General features: G+C 43.9%; 4 protein-coding genes across 5 annotated transcripts; 2 read left to right on the top strand and 2 right to left on the bottom strand.

Moving 5' to 3' along the window:
* Window positions 1-5,935: 5,935 nt before the first annotated feature.
* LOC104582827 lies at window positions 5,936-6,847 on the bottom strand. Its single transcript, XM_010233778.3, has 2 exons — window positions 6,672-6,847; window positions 5,936-6,310 (listed from the first exon to the last, which is right to left on the bottom strand). Exons 1-2 carry the CDS (start codon window positions 6,780-6,782, stop codon window positions 6,035-6,037), a joined length of 387 nt encoding a protein of 128 aa, XP_010232080.1. The 5' UTR covers window positions 6,783-6,847; the 3' UTR covers window positions 5,936-6,034.
* A 1,618-nt stretch (window positions 6,848-8,465) lies between these two features.
* Window positions 8,466-8,870, top strand: LOC104583308. Its single transcript, XM_010235171.1, has one exon. The coding sequence runs from the start codon at window positions 8,466-8,468 to the stop codon at window positions 8,868-8,870; it is 405 nt and encodes a 134-aa protein (XP_010233473.1).
* Window positions 8,871-9,453: 583 nt separating this feature from the next.
* LOC104582826 (oleosin 14.9 kDa) lies at window positions 9,454-10,704 on the bottom strand. The gene has a single exon (XM_010233777.3). It carries the CDS (start codon window positions 10,384-10,386, stop codon window positions 9,841-9,843), a length of 546 nt encoding a protein of 181 aa, XP_010232079.1. The 5' UTR covers window positions 10,387-10,704; the 3' UTR covers window positions 9,454-9,840.
* Window positions 10,705-15,556: 4,852 nt separating this feature from the next.
* Window positions 15,557-22,390, top strand: LOC100836138 (mitogen-activated protein kinase 16). Of its 2 annotated transcripts, XM_014899603.2 has the most exons (11): window positions 15,557-16,011; window positions 16,108-16,335; window positions 16,429-16,644; window positions 16,740-16,799; window positions 17,032-17,181; window positions 18,422-18,577; window positions 18,660-18,797; window positions 18,866-18,939; window positions 19,500-19,601; window positions 20,568-20,769; window positions 21,968-22,390. In XM_014899603.2, the coding sequence occupies exons 1-11, from the start codon at window positions 16,000-16,002 to the stop codon at window positions 22,019-22,021; spliced, it is 1,392 nt and encodes a 463-aa protein (XP_014755089.1). In that variant the 5' UTR covers window positions 15,557-15,999; the 3' UTR covers window positions 22,022-22,390. The 2 variants fall into 2 exon arrangements, with proteins under 2 accessions (XP_014755089.1, XP_010232078.2); XM_010233776.3 differs by having other exon boundaries at window positions 16,108-16,644.
* Window positions 22,391-22,394: the final 4 nt, after the last annotated feature.

Raw genomic sequence — 22,394 nt, 5'->3', positions numbered from 1 at the left:
TCCAGGAATCATAGGCTTTTCCTTAAACCCAAGCCGGCTAAGTGTTCCTTGAACACACTGGGTGGTACGCCTTTCGTAAGCGGATCCGCAAGCATATCCTTTGTCTTTATATGCTCGAGACTTATAGTGTGATCCTGGATTTTATCTTTCACAACATAATACTTTCTCTCTATTAGTTTGGTGGTATTACTCGACTTGTTGTTGTGAGTATAAAACACTACGAGCTGATTATCGCAGAACATCTTTAGTGGTTTGTCAATACAATCCACTACTTTCAAGTCGGGTATAAATTTTTTTAACCATATCGCCTGCCCCGTGGCCTCATAACATGCTATAAATTCTGCATACATCGTGGATGATGCAACTATTGACTGTTTGGAGCTTCTCCACGAAATAGCCCCGCCTGCGAGAGTGAATACATATCCTGACGTGGATTTTCTTTCATCTTTATCTCTCACAAAATCTGCATCTGAATACCCTCTTATCTCTAGGGAATCAGATCTTCTATATGTTAGCATGAAGCCTTTTGTGCCTTGCGCATAACGCAATGCTTTCTTTACCATTTTCCAGTGCTCTATGGTTGGATTTTCTTGATATCTACCGAGTACCCCGGTGATAAAAGCTAAGTCAGGGCGAGTGCACACTTGTGCATACTGTAGGCTTCCAACGGCCGAAGCATACGGAACCGCTTTCATTTGATCGATCTCATATTGACTTTTGGGACATTGAAATTTTCCAAAACTGTCGCCTTTGACTATAGGAGCAGGTGTGGCATTGCTCGCATGCATATTGTATTTCTTTAAAATCTTTTCTAAATATGCCTTTTGCGATAGTTCTAGCACCCCATTTTTCCTATCTCGATGAATTTCTATGCCCAAGACATATGAAGCTTCACCAAGATCTTTCATATCAAAGTTTGAGGACAAAAACTTCTTAGTTTCTAGTAGTAGACTGACATCGCTGCTAGCAAGCAGGATATCATCCACATACAGAATTAGGAAAATATATTTCCCACTTTTAAACTTTGCATAAACACAGTTGTCCTCAACATTCTCTTTAAACCCAATTTTCTTAATGGTCTCATTAAACTTTAGATACCACTGTCTAGAGACTTGCTTTAATCCATAAATGGATTTCTTTAGGCGGCATCCATGTTTTCCTTGCCTTCCATGATAAAACCCTTCTAAATCCCCATTTAGAAATGTCGTCTTTACATCCATCTGATGTAGCTCTAAATCAAAATGCGCCACTAGTGCCATTATTATCCTGAAGGAATCTTCGCATGAGACTGGTGAAAATGTCTCATTGTAATCTATTCCTTCTCTTTGTGTAAATCCTTTTGCCACGAGTAGTACTTTGTATTTTTCTATATTCCCTCTAGAGTCATATTTGGTTTTGTAGACCCATTTACCGCCTACTGTTTTGGCTACTTTAGGAATTTCCTCTAAGTCCCAAACTTCGTTAGAACTCATCGATCTCATCTCATCTTCCATGTACTCCAGCCACTTCGATGAGTGAGAACCACTCATGGATTCTTCATATGAAGTGGGATCATTCTCCATATGAACTCTTTCTGTATTATAAACTTTATAATCTTTTGGAATTGCTGACTTTTTGACTCTTTGAGACCTTCTAGGGGCCTCATTTTCTGGCACGTTCTGTGTCTCTACATGTGGCGCATGTTCGGGCTGCTGCAGCTCCCTTTCATGTGCAACAATGGGTTGAGTCGGCTCCTGAAAGAAAGGTTCCGGACCTTCACTCATTGTTGCCATGTGTGGATTCACAACAGGTGTCGGCACCACAATCTCAGGGATTGTCGGTGCGGCAACAACAGGTAGTGAAAAGAATGGCTCCTGAGTTATCGGATTAGGTGCATGCACACTCTTCTCCTCAAGATCAACTTTCCGAGCTACCGTGCCCTCCCTCATCATTTCGTCCTCTAAGAAGATGGCGTGTCTCGTTTCCACAAACTTTGTGTATCTGTCTGGACAGTAGAAACGAAAACCTCTTGATCTTTCAGGGTAGCCAATGAAATGGCAAATTACTGTTTTGGTATCCAACTTTGCAATATTTGGGTTAAACACTTTGGCCTCATCTGGGCTCCCCCACACCCGCAGGTGTTGTAGAGAGGGCACTCTTCCTGTCCACAGCTCGTACGGTGTTTTGGGCACCGACTTGCTTGGCACTCTATTGAGAATGTGAATGGCGGTTTTAATGCCTCCATCCACAATCCCAATGGTAATGTGGAATAACTCATCATACTACGCACCATATCCATAAGGGTACGGTTACGCGTTTCAGCTACTCCATTTTGCTAAGGCTCGCCCGGCATTGAATACCGGGCAACTATTTCAGTCTCCTGTAGGAACCTTGCAAAAGGTCCAGGGACATGGCCATATGGGGTGTGCCGACCGTAGTACTCCCCACACGGCCGGATCTTATTATCTTTATCTTTTTATCATGCTGATTTTCAACTTCAGCCTTGAATATTTTAAATTTATCCAATGCTTCTGACCTTTCTTTTATTGGATAAATGTAACCATAACGGGAGTAATCGTCTATGAATGTTATGAACGAATCATAACCATCCACACTTTTCACAGGAAATGGTTCACAGATGTCAGTGTGAATAATTTCGAGTGTGCTGGTGCTGCGTGTTGCACCCTTTTTTATTTGTTTTACATACTTTCCTTTAATGAAATTTACGCACTGCTCTATTTCTGAGAACTCTAATGGAGGAAGAATTTCTGTTTTAACAAGTCTTTCTATTCTCCCCCTCGAAATATGGCCTAAACGACAGTGCCATAATTTTGATGATTCATTAGTCCTTTTTCTTTTCTTTTGTACTTTCTCCAACGCGGCAACATGTTCATTCACTTTACACACAGAATGTACTTTTTCACGTATGGATAATAAATAAAGCTCATTGTGAAGGAAGGCAACACTCACACAATCATTATTAAACCATATGGCACACTTGCCATGTCCAAAATGACATTCATAATCAACTTTGTCCAAATGTGATACACTAATCAAGTTTCTGTGTAATGAAGCAACATAAAACACATCTCTAAGCTGGATCGTAAATCCATCGGAAAGCTCCAAGGAGATGTCGCCGACAGCCTTTACATCCGCTTGGACTCCATTTGCAACTTCAATGCATCTTTCGTTTCTTTGCGTAGTACGCGTCGAACGGAATCCCTGTAAAGAATTTGCAACATGAGCAGTTGCACCAGAGTCAATCCACCAAGTAGATTTCGAAAACTGTGTACACAGGGATTCATTTACAAAGGAAATGGAGTTTATACCATTCTTTGCCAGGATTGACTTTAGCCATTTCGGACAATTTTTCTTGTAATGCCCGGTCTTCTTGTAGTGGAGGTATGTGTCTTTGTCCACTGGAATAGTCTTTTGCCGTTGCTGATGTTGCATGGGAGCTTTACCATGTGGCTTTGAAGGAGAACTTTGATTGCCTTGAGCGAAGTTCTTTTTCTTATTGTTCCTCACATAGTTCAGGGAACCACCATATGAGGATTTAATTCTATACTCCTCTTGCACACACATGGCTATAGTTTTTTCAATATCCCACTTCTTTGGTTGGATATTGTAGTTGACAACACAAGTGTCAAACTCTTTTGGCAATGAATCCATAACGAGATGAACAAGCATTGCAGGCTTAATCTCTAGATCAGCATCCATGGGCTTCAACTTAGAAGCCATGTTGATCATCCTAAGAATATGCTCTCTTATGTCATGTCCTCCTCCTGTGTACTTTTTGTGGCCAGCTGCTTCAGCAGCTGGGTAGCATATGTCTTTGAAGAACCAGTAAAGTGGCTCTTTATTTTTTCAAGATACTCCCCTACGGAAGAAATGGAAGCCATGCACTTTTTATTGGCGGTGAGCCAGTTTTTATTCTCGAGGGTGTATGACATCTCTAATGGAGCATACTTCCTTTTATTTTTCTCCAAAGCATCATCATCATCTTTTGCATCCCTGACTGGCTCTGTAGGCTTTGGTGGCTGTGGAGTGTCAACCACCCAATCCACCTCGGCACATACAAAGGCCAGGTCCACTTTCTTTTTCCACTCAGTATAGTTGTCACCTTTGAGGGTTGGTACGTCCTTCAGGCATCCCATCAAGTAGTAACCTCCTGAAACCACAATGACGTGAGAAAATAAAAACAATTACATGCATTAATCCAACGTTGGTCAAAATTAATTCATACAACTGTTTGTGCAATTTAATCTATATCACCGTTGAGCAGAAAATAGAATTAAATGCACACTTTAACCATTAATCATGATCATGCTATTAATGACGTTGGTCAAGGAAAAATAACACGGTCACAATTAACATAATAAACACTTTTAATCACGTTCTTTTGATTTAAACAATACTTTTAAACGTTTTGTAGCGGAAACTATGAACAAAAAATTATAACTTTATACTTTTTAGAAGCAATATTTTGCATTTTTCTATTTTCTAAAACAAACATCTCATTGGTTCAGTTTGAATAGGACAAAAATTTAGACCAAAATTGTGCAAAACTGAATATATACAGCAAAAATAATGCCTCTGTTATAAAGAAAAATAAATAAAACGGCGCAGCCCACGGTCTTCGTGCGCACACGGGCCACTGGCCTGCACGCTCTCGTTCTCGCGCGCAGCCAGCAGCGGCCCAAAACACACGTTCTTTCGCGCACGCGCACGGCCCAAGGCCACTTTCGTGCTCGCGGCCCACGGCCGCCCACGCAGACGCGGCCCAAGGCCGAGCTGACCCTTTCTGTGCGCACGGCCCGCGGCACGGCCTGCCTCAAGCGACCCACAGCCCACCCGGTGCAGCCTACCCGCCAGGCTCCATCACGGCGATCGGACGGCTGGCCGCACGATTCGCCCAGTTAAGAGAGCCCACCCTAGCCCTTGGACTCCTCCTTTCTGTTCCTAGCGGCGGCGGCGGCGAGGTGCGCCCAGAGTCGCCCGCCGGCGAGCGGCGGCGAGCCGCGCCCCCGGCCGTGTTCTCTCCCCGCCACCCTCTTTTCTCTTTCCCTTTCTTTGACCTTGACGGCGGCGGCGGCCCGGCTTCCACGACGGCCTCACTGGCCTCTTGCCGGCGTGCGCGTGCACGTGCGCTCGTCGCCGTCAAGGGATCAGTGGCGGCCGCCCTTTCCCAGCGACCCATGGAGGTGACCGGCGGCCATCCTCGGGTAAGTCTCCGGCTAGGGTTTTTTTTCTTTTTCTTTTTGCTTTTTCTTTCTCTTTTTTCTTTTCTTCCGACGGATCTAGTACTATTAACAATGTGCTCTGATACCAATGTTAAGATCCTAGATGTAACTAGGTGTAGAACAATCCGAGAAAGATGAACTTTATACTGTGATTCAACATGGTTCAGTTATGGGGCGAAAAGAGAGAGAGAGAGAGAGAGAGAGGGAGAGCAGTACCTTCGCCTTGGCTAGAAGATCCCGACGATGCGGCCATGGCTATGGCGAACGGCGGCGAGGGAGAGACAGTGGGGCGACGGCGTGGATGGAGCGTCCCGTCGCCTCTCCGCAACCCTAGATCGGTAGGGATGTCGATGGGGTCGGTGGCAAACGCAACGAACTTCGTAGTGCGTGCCCCAGCCCCCCACCTCTTTATATAGCGCAGCGCGACAGGGGCCCGACAACCATATTGGGTTGGGCGCCCCCGGTCAGGATGCCAGATCTGGGCCCGGTGGGCTGTTGGGCCCACACGGATGGGAGATCACTCTAAGAAATACATCTCAAATCTACAACTTCAAGCTAACTTTAGTAATGCGTGAGCACATACCATGTCCTTTTCCCTCTCTTTTTTTTAGGTGAGGTTATGTATATATGCATGTTTATTACAAATTTTAAAACAGGAAATCATATAGATATAAGAACACATCTATCTTGAATGAATAGATGTCAGGGACAAATGAGCACACAAAATAATTGATTGTATTTCCAGGCTTCTTGCTGTCAACTGTTACCAGTACATTCAGACAAGTGTTATTACAAGAGGACTACGATGCCTTTCAGATGTAAGCATCGACCAAAGTAGGAGGGATCAGCAAGTTCGCCACGGGCCCTTTCTCCTCGCCGGTGCCCTCGTTCTTCTCCTTTGGGCCCAGTGCCTTCTCCCGGATCTTCTCCAGCTTTTCCATTACTTTCCTTTTGTTCTCTTGCCTCGAGGTTCTAGCTTCAGCACGATCAGTCACCAGGAACGTTGCCAAGAAGGCAGATGAAACGTATGATAGGGCATCTCTACGGGATATCCTGCTCGTTAGACTTGCTCCTTGGACATCGGTTGACTGCAAGGAGTGGTAAACTGCTATAAGAAACAGGGAAAGTTCATGTCTTCATAGTTTAATACTCCGTACGTAATTAACTGAACTCACGTCCGGAAGTACTCCGTACTATTTAAAAAGTTCAGACAACCAATACACGGAAGGAAATCTCAGCGCCCCTGTGATTGCCTAAACAGAGTGGAGAGTTGATTCCACACGCGCGCGCACCACAATCTGAAGCTGCTAATGTACGGATGCTTCTAAACTACTCTACTACCGTAAAGCAGCGGAAAATTCATCATACACGCATAGAAAGAGACTGAAACAGATCTAAAAAACATGAAAAGGGAACAACGGCTTCGAGTTTAACATCCCGGAGGCAAACCTGATTATGTTTGCAGCTAACCACGGTAACCCGTAGTCTTCTGCCGGTGCAACCATTTCTAGATGGAAGGCCAAGGATCGGAGCGAGGAGCTGCAGAGACATCATGGACATTGTTTTGCTGACAAGAACGGAGAAGCTGGTGCTGGTACAGTACAACTAGTGGGTAGTGCCGTAGGGAAAAGTGCTTCTTCCGTGGCTCCTTTCGCGACTCTTCTGAACAGATCCACTAGCGGACAAAAGCACTTGGAAAATGAAAATTGATTAATCCCATTAAGTGAGGAAAAGGGTCGCTCGTTCGGGCATGAAGGTCACTGTAGATTGAGGAAAGAAGGGGAAATTACGAGCGATTGCCACCACCAAGTCCTGTGGGGCCAGTGAAATAGAACTCGTTTAACACGAGAATTTCTCGAAAAGTGACACAAAACCATGGCTATTATTTTTCTCTAAGATGATTTATGTTTTTACTTTTTCTTAAACCATATACTTCTTAAAATTTGACTAAGTTTGCACACAATACTGATAATATTACGATATCATCTTTCAAAAATAATATTATAGTATCAAATAAATATATTATAAGAAACTCGCACGTCCAACAAACCAGAACCGGAGGCGATTTTCAAGAACCTCAAGTCGGCAAGGGTTTCCGTGTGGCCGCCCTGCCTCCGATGACCTTCCTGGCCTTGAAGGTGCAGTGGATCTTGGCCGCTCGCTGGTGGTGTGTTTTCAAGATGGCAAGGTGGCAGCGACATCTTGCAGTCAGAATAAGGTCCTACTCGCTCTGTTCTCACTTCGGTGGTGCCTCTAGCATCGGTGGAGGACGCGTGGAGCTGTGTGTCCGATCAATCTCTTGCGATCTGGTTTGTGTTCTAGGTTTTGGACGAATTCCTCGGAATTCGGTTGGCTTTCATGTTCGTTGGTGTGGTTTCAGATCCAACTCTTCCGATCGACGATGCTCATCTTTGACGATGGTTGCTGCTCTGGTGCGCGGGTCCTCTGGAACCTGGTATGACGACTTTTCTCACCGTTTACTACAGCAAGCTTCCCTTTGGCAAGCTGTACACGGCTCCAGTAATGGAGCAGCAAGGACAATGGATCGCCTTTGGCTCATTCTATTGCTTGTTTTTCGTCGCTAGGTGGTCCAATGACCTAATTTTTGTTACCTTTAGGATTTCTTTTACTATTATTGATGATTATTAATAGATCGGTGGCCTTTTCAGAAAATAAATAAACAAACAATAAAATATACTCCCTCCGTCTCATATATAGCAACTCAAATTTGTCTAAATATGGACGTATCTATATAATAAAATACGTCTAGATACATGTAATAGAATGTCACTTAATATGGAACGAAATGAGTATATCATGATGTTAATAAACCTAATTTAAAGTTGTAGATGCTAGTACTTTTTTTATATAAATTGGTCAAACTTTAGAAAACCCAAAAAATATTTTAAAAAATCAGAAACTTTAAGAATAATGGAAATAACTTGGGGAAGATGAAATTTGAAAATCAGGAAACAAATAAATCAACAAAACTGATAGCAAACAAAATGGAAAATGCCGTTCCCTTTCAACATGTAACAACTCTCGAGACTAGTTAGAGATTAAACCTCAACCCCTATCCGCAATTGACTGTTTGGTCATCCATTTCAAAATGTACCGTTCCTGAATTTCTTCCCGTGAGGCGTCAAACAGTCGACTGATCTCTACCTGGCGCTAGCTAGCTCCCATATTAATAGCCTTCCTAAATCCTATTCGGTACTCTGCAAGCACACCATGTTCGATGCCATGGCCTTCCTCATCTCCTCCCTCGCCCAGCGGCTGAAGATCCGCCACCGGAACAAGAGGATCACGTCCTCTTCCAACATTCGCCGGCCTTCGCTCTTCTCATGCGGCGGCGGCGGCAGCGGCGACACCTTCAGCCCTTTCGTGAAGCCGAAGACGTCGAGGAAGCCCAAGGGGCCATCTGGGTCCGTCGAGCATGGCAACGACAGCCGCAAGGCTGATGTCGACGAGCCGTGCGTGTGGCGGCGCACGATACTGCTCGGCCAAAGGTGCCAGCCGCTGGAGTTCAACGGGGCCATACACTACGACAGCGAAGGGCAGCGGTTGTGGCACTCCCGGACGCCGCCGCGGTCGCCGCTGCTGAGCCCCGTCCGTTCTCTGGAATTTGGATACATGGATCGAGCATGAGGCGCGCGGACGTACACCAGTCACTACAGGTGCAATGCAAGAAGGAACGATGAAAGATTTCTGTTCTTTGTTTTAAATTTAGCCTTCCGTACCTCCGATTTCGCTTCGGCCGCAGATTTTTCCTTCTACTAGTCGTTCCCGGCCGTTTCTGCCGCATCAAGATCGTATCGTTCTGTTTTCTCTTTGGAGTTCGTCGGAACCGAGAACTGAACATTATTTTAATCCAATCTAGTGTAAGCAGTAGTTCTCCATCCTCTTTGTCGTGTAAGATTTGGTAGATGAATCCTTCTCGTGAAAAAGATTTCGCAGATTACGAGTCGTTCAACTGTTAACACACTAAGCTATATTGGACGCATGCACTCCATACTAGATTAATAGACGATACCGTACCTGGCAGTAGAAATAGTGTTGTCGCGACCATTCTAAGATGTGATATAAGCAGACAGCAAAGTTCCCATCTCGCTGCGCAAATTCCTTGATGTTGTACTGTGATCCGGCTCGCACAAGTGTGCTGGTTTCGTGATGTTTCCACACACAAAAAAGAACATGTTTCATTAAAGCTTCCAGATGGTTTCATCAAAGATTCACGAAAACAAATGTTTCATGTTTCGTTGAAATTTTATAAAAACACGTACTCCGTACTTAACTTTCAATCACAAATTTCAATTTCAGGTTCACAACTACATCCTGACTGAGGGCACGTTGGGGCACCGTTATTGACAGATAAACGCGGACTACACGGTATACACAGATGCAACGGCTACCTAATCCCACTGTTTTTGTACCGCTCCATGCTGCCTGCCGTTGTCCCCAGCACGATAACCTTTGTCTGCCGGCTGCCGGCTGCCGGCCTTGTTATCCGAAACCCACCATCAGCCACGGCAAACCCGGTTGACAGGATCAACGATTCACCACGGTGTCTCCGTTATCAGTGGGACGAGAGAGCCGATACGCATGCGCCTCCAACGGCCTACGCCCCGGGCGCGACGTCCTTGATCCTCCGGCTATACCCTGGCCCATAGTAGCCCGTCGCCACGTGGCTTCCCCCCGCGTACGCGAACCGGCCACGCGTGTAGTAGTCCACCCGGCGCGCGCCCACCAGATGCCGCCCGGCGAAGTACCGATACGCCCACGTGCCCGCGCCGAGCGCGGCCACGGCGAGGCTACAGGCGACGAGCGAGGCGGCCCCCGTGACGATGGCCACGAGCGCCAGCGGCGCCCAGAGAGGGCAGGTGAGGAGCAAGAGCGGGCTGAGGACGACGAGCGCCGCGAAGGCGGCGGTGAGCGTGACGCCCGCGAGGGCCAGGAGCGCGGCCAGGGTGACCGCGAGGGCGAGGATGGCGAGGAGCTGGGCGTTGGGGTTGGAGTTGGTGGGCGCGTGGGAGGAGAACTGGGCGCGCCGGTGGAGCGAGGAGGAGGAGTATTCCGTCGACGCTTGGCCGCTCCGCGGGGGCCGCTGGGCAGGAGGACGGGGCGTGGTTGGCAGTGGCAACAAGCCTCCCGGCCAATCTGCCATGGCACAAAGGATGCAGGAGTATCTGGATGCTGGTGCTGTTGCTGGTTGGGAGATGGAGGGGAGGACTTGAAGTGTGCGTGTCAGTGTCAGGAACGACTTGTGGCAGCACGGCAGTGCAGCGGACGCATGCGCGGCTACGCGTGGCGCCGTTGAGCACAGTGCAACTTGGGAACAAGCCAAAGCACAAGTCACTTCTGAAATGCTTATTTTCGTACGCCGCTACACAAAACAAGACCATGCCAAACACCATCTTCTTTGATACTACTACAGTTTACGTGCATGTGCCAATATGCTCCGATACATCGCATGGAAGGTCAAAATATAAAGTCTGACAATTTACCGCATGATATACATGTGTTGTTTATTTGTTCCTTCAGTATACCGTCGTTTTAGATCATCAAACACACTCAAGCTTTAAGAGGTGAATCCGCCTGCAAACTAAGATCAAGGTATCAAGGTCACGATAGCACTGTTAAGTTTACTACTCCCTCCTTCCCATAACATGAGCCACGCACGCGTCCTTAAATTTTCAATTTGATTAATTAATAAATATCCATGTTTCTTAACTTTTTTTTCAAATGATATAATTATTTAATTATTTCATTTATATTTAGTTAACTAAACTAACAGTCTAGGGATGCGTACGTGCCTCATATTATGGGGCAGAGGGAGTAGTAAGTTGCCCGTGCGTTGTTACGGAATTAAGGTTTGATCAACAGAATTGTTAATAAAATATTTTATTTCATTTTTATCATCTTGGTCTTTTCTTCCATCACATTATGCATCTTCTTCTCAACCCTCCAGGAGACATGGTTTCATGTTCTATCCTCTTCAAGATGTCTTCCATTACATTGTGCATCTTCTTCTCAACCCTCAAAACACTTCATGAGCGCAACTTAATTATTGTTTTCTACAGACTTCTCAGCTATTACACTCCATCTGCAATAAAAACAGGGAACTAAACAAACACATGGTATATAGACAAGCCTTCAGATTTTCAAAGTGGGATTCACAAGCAGTAAAGGGTGTTTCTTGGGGGGAATCACCAATACAACTACCGATTGGATGGGGAAATCAAGAAATCATACGTTAGCTTGAAGATAAAAACATGCCGCCATCAGCCTAACGGTAGCCAGCACAGCTACCTACAAAAGATTGAGACGCAGTAATTAGTTTAAAGCACGATGCAACATTGATCGATGCACCTCAAACAAACACAGGTGTTTCTATGGCTACTGAAGCCGTCCAGCATGTACATCGATAATGAGAAAAAAATGCATAGGAAATATATAGGTAAATTCGGATTCATTGGGAAGGCCAATGTGTAGTCAGAGTTACTACAATTCATTTCAGACTTATGCTAGAAAATCAACCATTCAGCTTCGAGATTATGTAACCAACAAACTGGATCAGTTCAATTTACATGCATATCAGCATATGCTCCTCCACACATCAGAACCCAATCTAAACAAATTTCCAGGGACTGGGAGAAATTAGTTCGACCACCCCCATGATGGCCCAAACCACATCATCCGTACTATGTTTTCTACAAAAAGAGATGGTAAATGAAAAAAAGTATTTTCTCAAGTGAGGATAGTCATAATTCATAAATATGCAATCTACCATAAGCACTGACAATCCTACATCTCTATGAATAGTTAACGTCAACACAATTTCACAAAATCAATCAATCAAAATGACACACTAACCTGATATACATGGTAGCTATACATGTGTTAGTACATCTTGGGGTTCTTCTCCTTGAACTCCTTGTGGATATGTCCGTAATTCTGAACCATTATGATTCAATTCAACCACATGAGCTAGAGCTAGAAAAAGAAAGATATTGCCTTATGGTTAACCCAATATTACACACCTAGTTATCCAAACAGAACCCACATTTTTGTAAATTCTACTATGTACTATTCTAGCATACAAAGATGGATCACAGCATTGTTCCCGAGCTAAATTCCTTATTTCCGAAAAGGAGAGTTAATTTCATATAAATTGCAAGAAAATATATCTATTCTAGCATGCAAAGACTACATAACCAGCAAATCGACAGGATTTACAAGGAAGCTGCTTGTCTGCCTAGGTTTCCATATAAAGTTGATTGATGATTATGCAAATAGGATAGGGAGTACACAACAGTCAAATGGAGAGGGAGCAGTTAGCATTTAAGTTGAGCCACAATGCCTCCCAATATGTATTATGCTCTTGAGGAAAGATGTATACACACTGATCAGTGCTATCTGCAACTCTGGACGCTTCCTAAAAGCACAAGAAGTTATGCACGCCATGTTTAGGTTTCTCTTTTGCAGAACAATGTTCAGACCTAAGTGGTAATCATTTGAAGAAACAAAACGTGAATCTGAAGAAGGTAAATGGTAGATAGGGTCATCATGCAATTGCAAACACAGTGGCCAAGGATGAACTTGGGCCTTATGGAAACAATTCTCGCTATCTTTACGGCACCGCTACCTAGCACAATATCTAGGGTGACAAGGTCACAAAATAACTCAAACTTAAATCTAGGGGACGGATCATGCACTGACACATCATGGCATCTGATCTCTCAATATGAGATCTCATATTCTCATGGACCTTCATTGCAGCCAATGGAAAAGTATGCAACCCATTACACAATACACATACTGACTCGAGGCATATATTTCTGAAAAATACACAGTGATTGAATTACTCTGTTCTACACTCTACAGCAATCAACTTGCAAATGATAGAAAGAGGTAAAGTGTGTACGACTGAGTGACAACTTACATTTATAGATGGAAGCTAAACTCGGGCTATTGCTAGAAAAGAGTTGACATCCACCTCTGCAGTTGATGTATCAAACCAAAGTAGTGTTGTTCCAACATAATTCTTCAGAAAATATATATTGAATCCAAGTATTGCAACTACCTTTAGCTTTTAAATATCTCCAGGTCTCACAAGATTAATCTACATTTGATAGCAAAATTAGAACTATCCCTAAATTGCAGTACATATATAGGGCCACTGAAAAGAACAAATGATCGCAATAAAGTACTACATATCTTATACTTTCTTCGTCCAACAAAAGATGTCTCAAGTTTGTCAAAATTTGGATGTATCTAGACATGACTTGGTGTATAGATACATTCAAATTTAGTCAAAGTTGAGACATGCTTTGTTGGACAGATGGAGTAGAATGTCTCAATTTTGCAAGGTATTTGACACATATATCTCTCCAGGAGCCTCTTATCACTTCACTCTCAAGTAGCAGTCGCATCCTCTCATTCATACACAGATGTGTTGAAAGCATCGGGAGCAAAGGAAGGGATGGAAAGTGGAAGATGGAGGAAATTCATGAGCAGTCGTCGCGAGGTGGAAAAGAGCGTCATCTTTGCGAGCACCAAAAGGGGATCAGGACGAACATGGAGAACCGCATACTACAGGAAATCAAGGGACTGCGAGGGGAAAGAGAAGGGCTGTGAGGTGTTGATGAGGTCAGAGGCGGACTGATCTGGGGGCAAACCCCGCGCGGGCGATGTGCTACAGCGAGGCGGCGGCCGGCGGCGTGCCGTGGGTCCTAGGGCTAGTCGTCGTGCTCGTCCTCATGTGAGAGGGGGTGAAGGAGGCGCATCGATGTGCCTATTGGGGATCGATAGCAGCAGCAGCGCTGGAGATGGTGGAACAGCGCGGAAGGTGAGAAGGCCGGCCCCACATGTAGGAGGCTAGGAAGATGCAGCGACGTACCGCCACCACCAAATGGTCTTTTTAGAAGAGTAAAGATTTCCGTCCACAATCTGCCTGAGCTACTATATGATCCATCGTCTCCCGCCTCTTCTCAGGGAGGAGAGTCCTCCACTGTGTAAGTAACGCCAACGCCCGGTACACCACCTGCAACGGGGCAGCCAAAGTGACCAAGCAATTGCTGCCACCAGCGCCCACCAGAATTGGTTAGATTTTTCCCTCCCTCCTTCAAACATAAATCAAAGAACTCAATTATACCGCCAGGAACTGCTGGCCATCCAAAACAGTCCCGCAAGAAACATCAGACAAAAAAAGCAATCGGGAAAGCAAAGAGAAGATGATCTACGGATTCCACCGCGCCACACAGCTTGCAGCCCGGCTCACCAAGCCAACCATTTTTAAGGAGCTCATACGTGACTTGAATTCTCCCTTTCACACAAAGCCACACAAAAAATTTCTGGTCGAGAGGAATTTTAGCCTTCCAAAGATCCATAAGCCCGAGGTCCACCACCCCACTATGTGTCAAGGCCTTATAGAGAGATTTAGTAGTGAAAACCTTACTCGACGTGAGAGCCCAACGCCCCACGTCCCTTTTCCCGTGAAAGAGTAACAGAGTCCAAAATAAGAGTCCAGACGTCCCATTCCAAGCACTCAACAATACTAAATGAGCGCCGTCAAGTAAGGTTAATCCTCCCATCTCGTAGCACCTCCGCTACCGAGCTTTCCTGTAGTTCAGAACAGAGAAAAAGGTGCTGGAAGGAGACGCCCGGAGGTACCTGTCCCAACCACACATCTTTCCAAAAACGCACCGAGGACCCATTCCCCACCAGGTACCTCAAACCAATTCTTAACAGCATGAAGACCCTTCCAAAACTGAGAAGCGCCCGCCATCTCAGACTGAAAGAACCCCCCCCCTCATGCAGTATTTCGAACGTAGAAGAGAGCAACATAAACTATTATCACCACTTTCCAATTTGGCATTCCACTTCACCAGCAAAACAATATTACTGATTCTCCTATCGACAAAGACCATACCGCCCCCCCCCCCCCCCCCCATTTCACCATATGGTACTTCCTTTTGTCGCCAATTCCTTGCCAAAAGAATTTTGCCCGGATTGAGTCTAATTTCACATGAATCCCTTCATTCCACTTATAGAAGCCCATCATAAAATGCACTCAAGCTCTGAGAGGTGAATCCGTCTATTAGACGAGCTTTAATATATAAATAAATATGAATTTAGATAAATCCGAACTAGTTAGTTCTTTCCGTATGTGGAAGTACTTTGTATTCTCTTTAAGAAAAGAAAAGCAAGAAAATACTAGTCGCTACACGAGGACACGAGGAAGAAGGGGTAAAAGTGGCTTACAGGTGGGTCCATAGATGAAAAAATAAATATAGGGAACTGGGTCGCTGGGCAGGGGGTCGTATAGGATTAATTTCCTATTTTTTCTTAGAAAAAAAATTCTCTCTCCTGTCCGTTCCTTGCCGGCGGCCGGCGCCGTATTCCCGCATCCTCCGTGTCCAACATCTTCACTCGCCCCGTCTCGTGGCATGCCGTTTCCGCACGGGCGCCATGCCCCCATCTCCCTGACCGCGCCCCGCGCTCCCGCCATGATCGGGCGTCCACCGCCCACGCGCGCATCTTTCCCCGCCGTACGCATACTGCATATGGCCCCCGCTCCCGCTGCCACCGCGCATCCCCCTCCTCCCTCACCGTGTCCGCAACCCCCCACCCCAGCCACTACCAGCAGCGATACGGCCCACCGCGCGCACGAGGGCGCAGACGCGGCGGAGGAGCGGGATCCCGGTGGGGAGGGCGACGACCCGCGGGGTAGTGGTGCATCACTCCGGAGAACGGGGCGACTCGCACCGCGGGCGCGATGGCCAGGAAGGCGAGGCGATTGAACCCACCCTAGTTGCCCAATTTGTGCTTTCGGTTGATGCGTATCCCGTTGCGGGTTTGACCGGCTCCGCTTCTACGCATCCAGGGCTCAGATGAAGCGGAGTTCTTCACGGAGTACGGCGAGGCGAACCGGTACGAGGTCGGCGAAGTGGTCGGCAAGGGCAGCTACGGCGTCGTGGCGGCCGCCGTCGACACCCACACCGGCGAGCGCGTCGCCATAAAAAAGATCAACGACGTCTTTGAGCATGTCTCTGACGCCACCCGCATTCTCCGCGAGATCAAGCTGCTTCGCCTTCTGCGCCACCCGGACATCGTAGAGATCAAGCACATCATTCTCCCTCCGTCGCGCCGCGAGTTCCGCGACATCTACATCATCTTCGAACTCATGGAATCCGACCTCCACCAGGTCATCAAGGCCAACGACGACCTCACTCCGGAGCACCACCAGTTCTTCTTCTACCAGCTGCTCCGTGGGATGAAGTACATACACGCTGCCAATGTCTTCCACCGGGACCTCAAGCCCAGGAACATTCTCGCCAATGCTGATTGCAAGCTCAAGATTTGCGATTTCGGCCTTGCCCGAGTTTCCTTCAACGACACCCCATCTGCGATATTCTGGACGGTAACAGACCATCACTCACTAACTACAGTAAAGCTTAATTCATATGATGTAAATACCCGGCCAAATTTTATCTTTGTTGTCCATCTTTTTTCCAGGATTATGTGGCAACAAGATGGTATCGTGCTCCAGAATTATGTGGCTCCTTCTTTTCAAAGGTAAAAGAAGCATCATCTTTATAAACTTGACCACTACCAAAATTAGAGACTAGTCAGTCATCTTGCAGCATCAGTATCCTGATTAACGCAATCGAGTCTGTTTGTAAATTAGACCTTTTCTTGTACACATGGTTGATATAATGCCACGGTCCTGAATCGTTGGCACACATGTTTACCATGCCACGTTGGATAAGTTGGGCTTCTGTACTGAACTTGGTATTTTGCTTTGTAGTACACTCCTGCAATTGATATCTGGAGCATTGGATGTATATTTGCCGAAATGCTTTCAGGGAGGCCGCTCTTTCCTGGCAAGAATGTGGTACATCAATTAGATCTCATGACTGATTTACTTGGCACTCCTTCGGCAGAATCCCTTTCAAGGGTGAGTTCACTAACCTTCTTCTAAACTAAGCAATTCAGTTGGAGACTTGTCTGCTATGCGATTTCCTTTCAAACTTTATGGTGTTTATCATTTCCTTTATGAAGATGAAGTTCCTTTTGTAATGTGACCTCAGTTTATACACAGACTTGCAACTTTGCAAGACCAGTTCCTTGCATGACATCCTATAAGTAATGATTATTTTAATTCATGTTTGTAATAGAAAACTTGTGAATGGTGTTTTGATTAAATAACTCACTGCTGAACATGCCTCTGGTGTCTTGGCTCAGACGGTCCCTCACTCCCAATTTTCACATTTTCGCTTGAGTTTTGTTGTTTGTAATCCTTAATTTCTAAATAAAGTTAGACCTACATGGGGAGGAGTCCCGATGAGGACACTTTTTTTTGTAGTAAAATAAGCAACCATGAGATTCACTGTGGAGGCAAGCCTCGAACATGGGTAGGCTGGACGGGCACTCAATAGGCGATAAACAAAGGATGGCAGGATCTGGTCCATTGTGATGTTTTCAAATGATTTGCTACAAAAACAAACTAAGGTTAGGCTAACATAGCTCAGGATTATGTTTTGCATATTATTTATACAAAAAAAATAACTGGCAGCATAAGAGGTTTCAAAAGTCAAATCTATCAATCAATGATCTAAACGTCTTCTTTTCTTTCGAAAAAACTAGCATGACTTTTCGTATTCAATTAAGAATAGCAATAATATAAAAGCGGCAGGTGTTTAAGGGAAAACGCCGGAAAAAACCTGACCCGTCACGTGGATGTCTGAGATCCTTGGGTAATTTGGTGCTATTTTGCTGCTTGTTAATCAGTCTGAAAGTTTGCATCATGTATACAGGTATGCTGCTTACCTCACAATGGGCCAGCTAAGTTTCTATTTTTTGGCCTCGTTTTTACCAAAGTGCCTTATGCTTACCAGATAAGCCGCAAAAGAAGAAAAGAAAACTCAAATCTGTTTGGCAGGCCTAGCTTTAACCTCAGGTTTATTGCATTTACATTCTGAAACTGTTGGATAATGCTTTCGGCCTTTTGATTATTGTGCAATGATTTTCATGATCATCTACCCCATTTTTTTGTGAACATCGATATTTGTATTACTAGCATATAACAATACAGATAGTGTTTAATATTTTCTTATGATGATCTTTTGTAAGTGATAGGTCACTCTTAGAAATTATGCTTAAATTCTATATCTGTTGCATGTTTGTACTTTCTGTAGATTCGAAATGAAAAAGCTCGACGATATTTGGGAAACATGAGAAAAAAGCATCCAGTGCCTTTTTCTCAGAAGTTTCCTGGTGTTGACCCCATGGCTCTTGATTTGCTTGAGCGTCTACTTGCTTTTGATCCCAAGGATCGGCCAACTGCTGCAGAGGTAGGAAATAATCAGCATAAACCAATAGCTCAAAATTTCTTTTGTTGTTCTCGATACTGATATGATAGCAATGTAATTCAAGGCCTTGGCAGATCCATACTTTACTGGATTGGCAAATTCTGACCGTGAACCCACAACACAACCCATTTCGAAACTTGAGTTCGAGTTTGAGAGAAGAAAGCTGGCCAGAGATGATGTCCGTGAATTAATTTACAGAGAGGTACTGTTATCAATGTTACTGCAGAGATTATATTAATAATTTTACTAATGTATGAAGTATCTCTTTAGATTTTAGAGTACCATCCTCAGATGTTGCATGAGTATCATCATGGTGGGGATCAGGCAAACTTTGTTTACCCAAGGTGAGTTTGGAAATCCACCTTGGCATGCACCTTGGTCCACCATTTCCTGTTACGAGAAGAAACAGATACATGTGGTATATGTAAAGTTTTGTTCCATTAGTAAGCTCTTGACAAGTATTTAGTCAGTCAAAGGCATACATTTCAGTTTTTTTTTATTTGAAAATCTCTGTTTTCATGTTTATGAATTTGTGTGCGGTATAACTTTCGTGTAGAGGAGATCGAGCAAGGAAACCATAACTGCACACACACTGGTTCTGATTGGTAAAATTTGGCAAGCAATGTGTGGCTTCAAATATGATTTTAATAATCATTGAATATTATCACTAAACAATGCCATGTTGAAGCTCTTTAACCTAGTTGCAGTTTGTTACTGAAGTTTATTTTCTGTTAAACATGATCCGTTTGATTAGCTTTTCATCTTCCTAAATAAGAATTTGTGCTACTGTAAACCTCATTTGAATATGGCAAGTACATAAGGACTAAGCAAAGGCATTTACTTAACCACATTTCTTTTGGTCAAGGAGATATTGCTACTATACTAATTGATATGCTATTGACAGTGGGGTGGATCGTTTCAAGAGGCAATTTGTTCATCTCGAGGAAGGAGTTACTAAGGGTGAAAAGACTAGCCCACAGCTGCGGCAGCATGCTTCCTTACCAAGGCAATACTTATGAATTTTTCTACTGAAAAGAATTATTATAGTTTAGTATTACTTCCGTTCCTAAATAGTCATAGCTATTTAGGAGTCATAGGTTTGTCCTAAGTCAAACTTCTTAAAGTTTGACCCAAGTTTATAGAAAAATGTATCGACATGTAGAATGTCAAATAAGTATACTATGAAAAGGGCAAGTTTTTTGTACTACCAGGTATAGTTACTCTCATGTACGTTTCACACAAATTAGGGAGTATGTAGCGCAATTGGGAGTTTGTAGAATGTAGTATATAGATAGTATGTAGAACATAGTATATATTCTATCTTTTAGGTAGAATATGCAGTTTTTGAACATACTCTATCATATGTACAAACCTGAAGGTATTTCTAAAATATAGGAAAAACTACATACCAACTTGCAAATTTTTCATGTAGTTTGCTTTGAAGTATCTTAGGAATGGTGTCGAATTTATTAAAAATGATAAAGCAGAATATATACTACCTATAGTAGTATATTCAAGGTGGGAGTACTACACCCGGTAGTACCTAGGATTTTACCCTATGAAAATGTATATCATGATGGATTTAATAAAACTAATTTGGAGTCATAGATGTTGGTAGATTTTTATATAAACTTGGTCAAAGTTTAAGATTTGACTTGAGACAAAGCTAGGACTTCTTACATTTAGGAACGGAGGGAGTAGTTTACGAAGCTGGAGGTGTTGTTCTTTTCCCTTTCACCAGAATGAAAGAGGATAATTCATTTATTTAGATTCTGCTGCATGAAGCAGAATTGAGTATGTGTCTCTATCAGACAAATCACAAGAAACACATTTGAGTTTCTATAACCATTTTACGAAGACTAAGTAATATAAACAGCAGGAAGAGCGTTAACATCTATCCTCTTTTATAACTCATTGCTTGTGTGGTTGTTATTTCTCTTGAATTAATAATATATCTTGCGTCTTATCTCAGGGAAAGAATTATTGGCATCGGTGATGAGCTTGGAAGACCAAATGCAGATTACTGCATAAAATTGCATGTAGGTGAGGAACCAGGTCACACATCTGTGACAGATGGTCTGAGCAAGCCACTGTTGAATGCTCGAAACTTTTTGAAGAGTGAAAGCATCAGCGCTTCCCAGTGTGTCGTCATCAAAGAGAAGCGAGAAAAAGATGTAAGTGCTGTTACATCAAATATATTTTAAACCAAATTGTCAGCAAAATAATAAACTGAAAATGCTTGTATGCAAGTGTGATACAAAACTCGATATGACATTGTGTTGATGTAAGCTTAGAGTGAAAGGTTACAGTTCAACAAGCTTTGGAGCTAATTACCACCATCTCCAGGCTTGCTGCGTGTCTTTTTGCCAGAAGCAAAGCTTCCCAGCTACTCCCTCTGATCCATATTAATTGTCTCAAATTAGTCTAAATATGGATGTATCTATGTCTAAAAGCGTCTAGATACATGTAATATTTTGACAAGTAATATGGATCGGAGGGAGTAGCGATCAAGGAGATGGTCATGTACAAAACCTGTGTGGGATAAGGGCAGACCCTGTTATTGAAAACAAAATCATTCTACTTCGTCCATAGCGACCATGCTAGAGCCGACAGCAGTGTCCAGGATTGTAAGTTTCTTCTCATCCAAGAAAATTTCAACGAATTCATCCAGATTCCTAGAAGCTATCGCCCAACATAAGCAGTCTATAATATGACAGCAAACAAAATGCGAAACAGGGCAAGCAAAAATCAGATGGTCAGTAGTTTCAGCTGAATCACACAGCCGACAACCTGACTCCCACGGCTATCCCTTTTTGATAAGTTCTATCGTGACCTGAATGAGTACCTTCCAACTATGCCAAGTAAAAGAAAATTCTGTTTATTGGAATGTTTGCTTTCCAAAGATCCATAATAGCAAGTCTATCACCCCACTATCTGTCAAAGCATCACACATTGATTATGATAAAACTTGTGTTGTACTCCCTCTGTTCCATAATTCTTGTCTCAAATTTGCTAAAAAATGGATGTACCTATTTCTAAAAAGTGTCTAGATACATGTAATATTTCGACAAAAATTATGGAACGGAGGGAGTAACTGTTAAAGCTTTAAAGCTCGGTTCATTATGAAGAGACTGAACTTTTGTGTGGATGTGTTGTTTTGGTTGCGTGTCTGTTTCTTGGAATAAATTGTAGTTCAGAGCAATGTACAGCCGCAAAGGATCCAATTGCGTCGTAGGTTTCAGAAAATGTCTGATACGCTCATTCAAATCCTAGGTGCCATTGATTCAGTCAGTGGATACATTGAAGTTGCACACTTGAACCGTGAGTTAATATCTCAACTCTAATGACCTCGTGTGCTCTTTATTTTTGGAGGAGGAATCTATGTCTGAGTATATGCATGAAGCGTCTGATGCAACGCCGAAGTGAAGACCCGAGTTGTTTAATGATACCGGGAAGACAATCTGTGGAGCAGGATGTCCACATAGGGCGTAAAAACTTTCAGAAGCTCGGTCCGGAAGTACGTGGTCAATATTAACTATACGTAGTATGATTGTTTACAGAGAGCGATGTTATGTTTGTAAATTGAAATCCCCACCCTCTCGTTCTTCTAGGAGCTAAGATGTAATACCGACTTCAGCCCCTAGTTTCCTCCATGAATTAGTTAGCAGAGCATAGGACTTGGCGATTAACAGGGATACTCAAAATACATGTAGCCAGGTAGTGAAAATAGTGTAGAATGTACTGCATATACATGACCACTTGTTACTTATGTAAAGCTTTGCTTGACTGGACTGATTCT

Source organism: Brachypodium distachyon, chromosome 2 (assembly GCF_000005505.3).
Source record: "Brachypodium distachyon strain Bd21 chromosome 2, Brachypodium_distachyon_v3.0, whole genome shotgun sequence".
In the NCBI taxonomy this organism is placed as follows: domain Eukaryota; kingdom Viridiplantae; phylum Streptophyta; class Magnoliopsida; order Poales; family Poaceae; genus Brachypodium; species Brachypodium distachyon.
The sequence above is the reverse complement of the archived record's forward strand: the minus strand, read 5'-3'. Positions and strand labels throughout refer to the sequence as shown.

What these genes read in the sequence shown, in the direction of transcription:
- LOC104582827 (XM_010233778.3), bottom strand. Translation starts at nt 6,782, where the DNA reads ATGTCCATGATGTCTCTGCAGCTCCTCGCTCCGATCCTTGGCCTTCCA. An exon ending in TTAGCTGCAAACATAATCAG is followed by an intron (nt 6,311 to 6,671) that starts GTTTGCCTCCGG and finishes CACTCCTTGCAG; the next exon opens with TCAACCGATGTCCAAGGAGC.
- LOC104583308 (XM_010235171.1), top strand. Translation starts at nt 8,466, where the DNA reads ATGGCCTTCCTCATCTCCTCCCTCGCCCAGCGGCTGAAGATCCGCCAC.
- LOC104582826 (XM_010233777.3), bottom strand. Translation starts at nt 10,386, where the DNA reads ATGGCAGATTGGCCGGGAGGCTTGTTGCCACTGCCAACCACGCCCCGT.
- LOC100836138 (XM_010233776.3), top strand. An exon ending in CATCTGCGATATTCTGGACG is followed by an intron (nt 16,645 to 16,739) that starts GTAACAGACCAT and finishes TCTTTTTTCCAG; the next exon opens with GATTATGTGGCAACAAGATG. An exon ending in ATCGGCCAACTGCTGCAGAG is followed by an intron (nt 18,578 to 18,659) that starts GTAGGAAATAAT and finishes ATGTAATTCAAG; the next exon opens with GCCTTGGCAGATCCATACTT.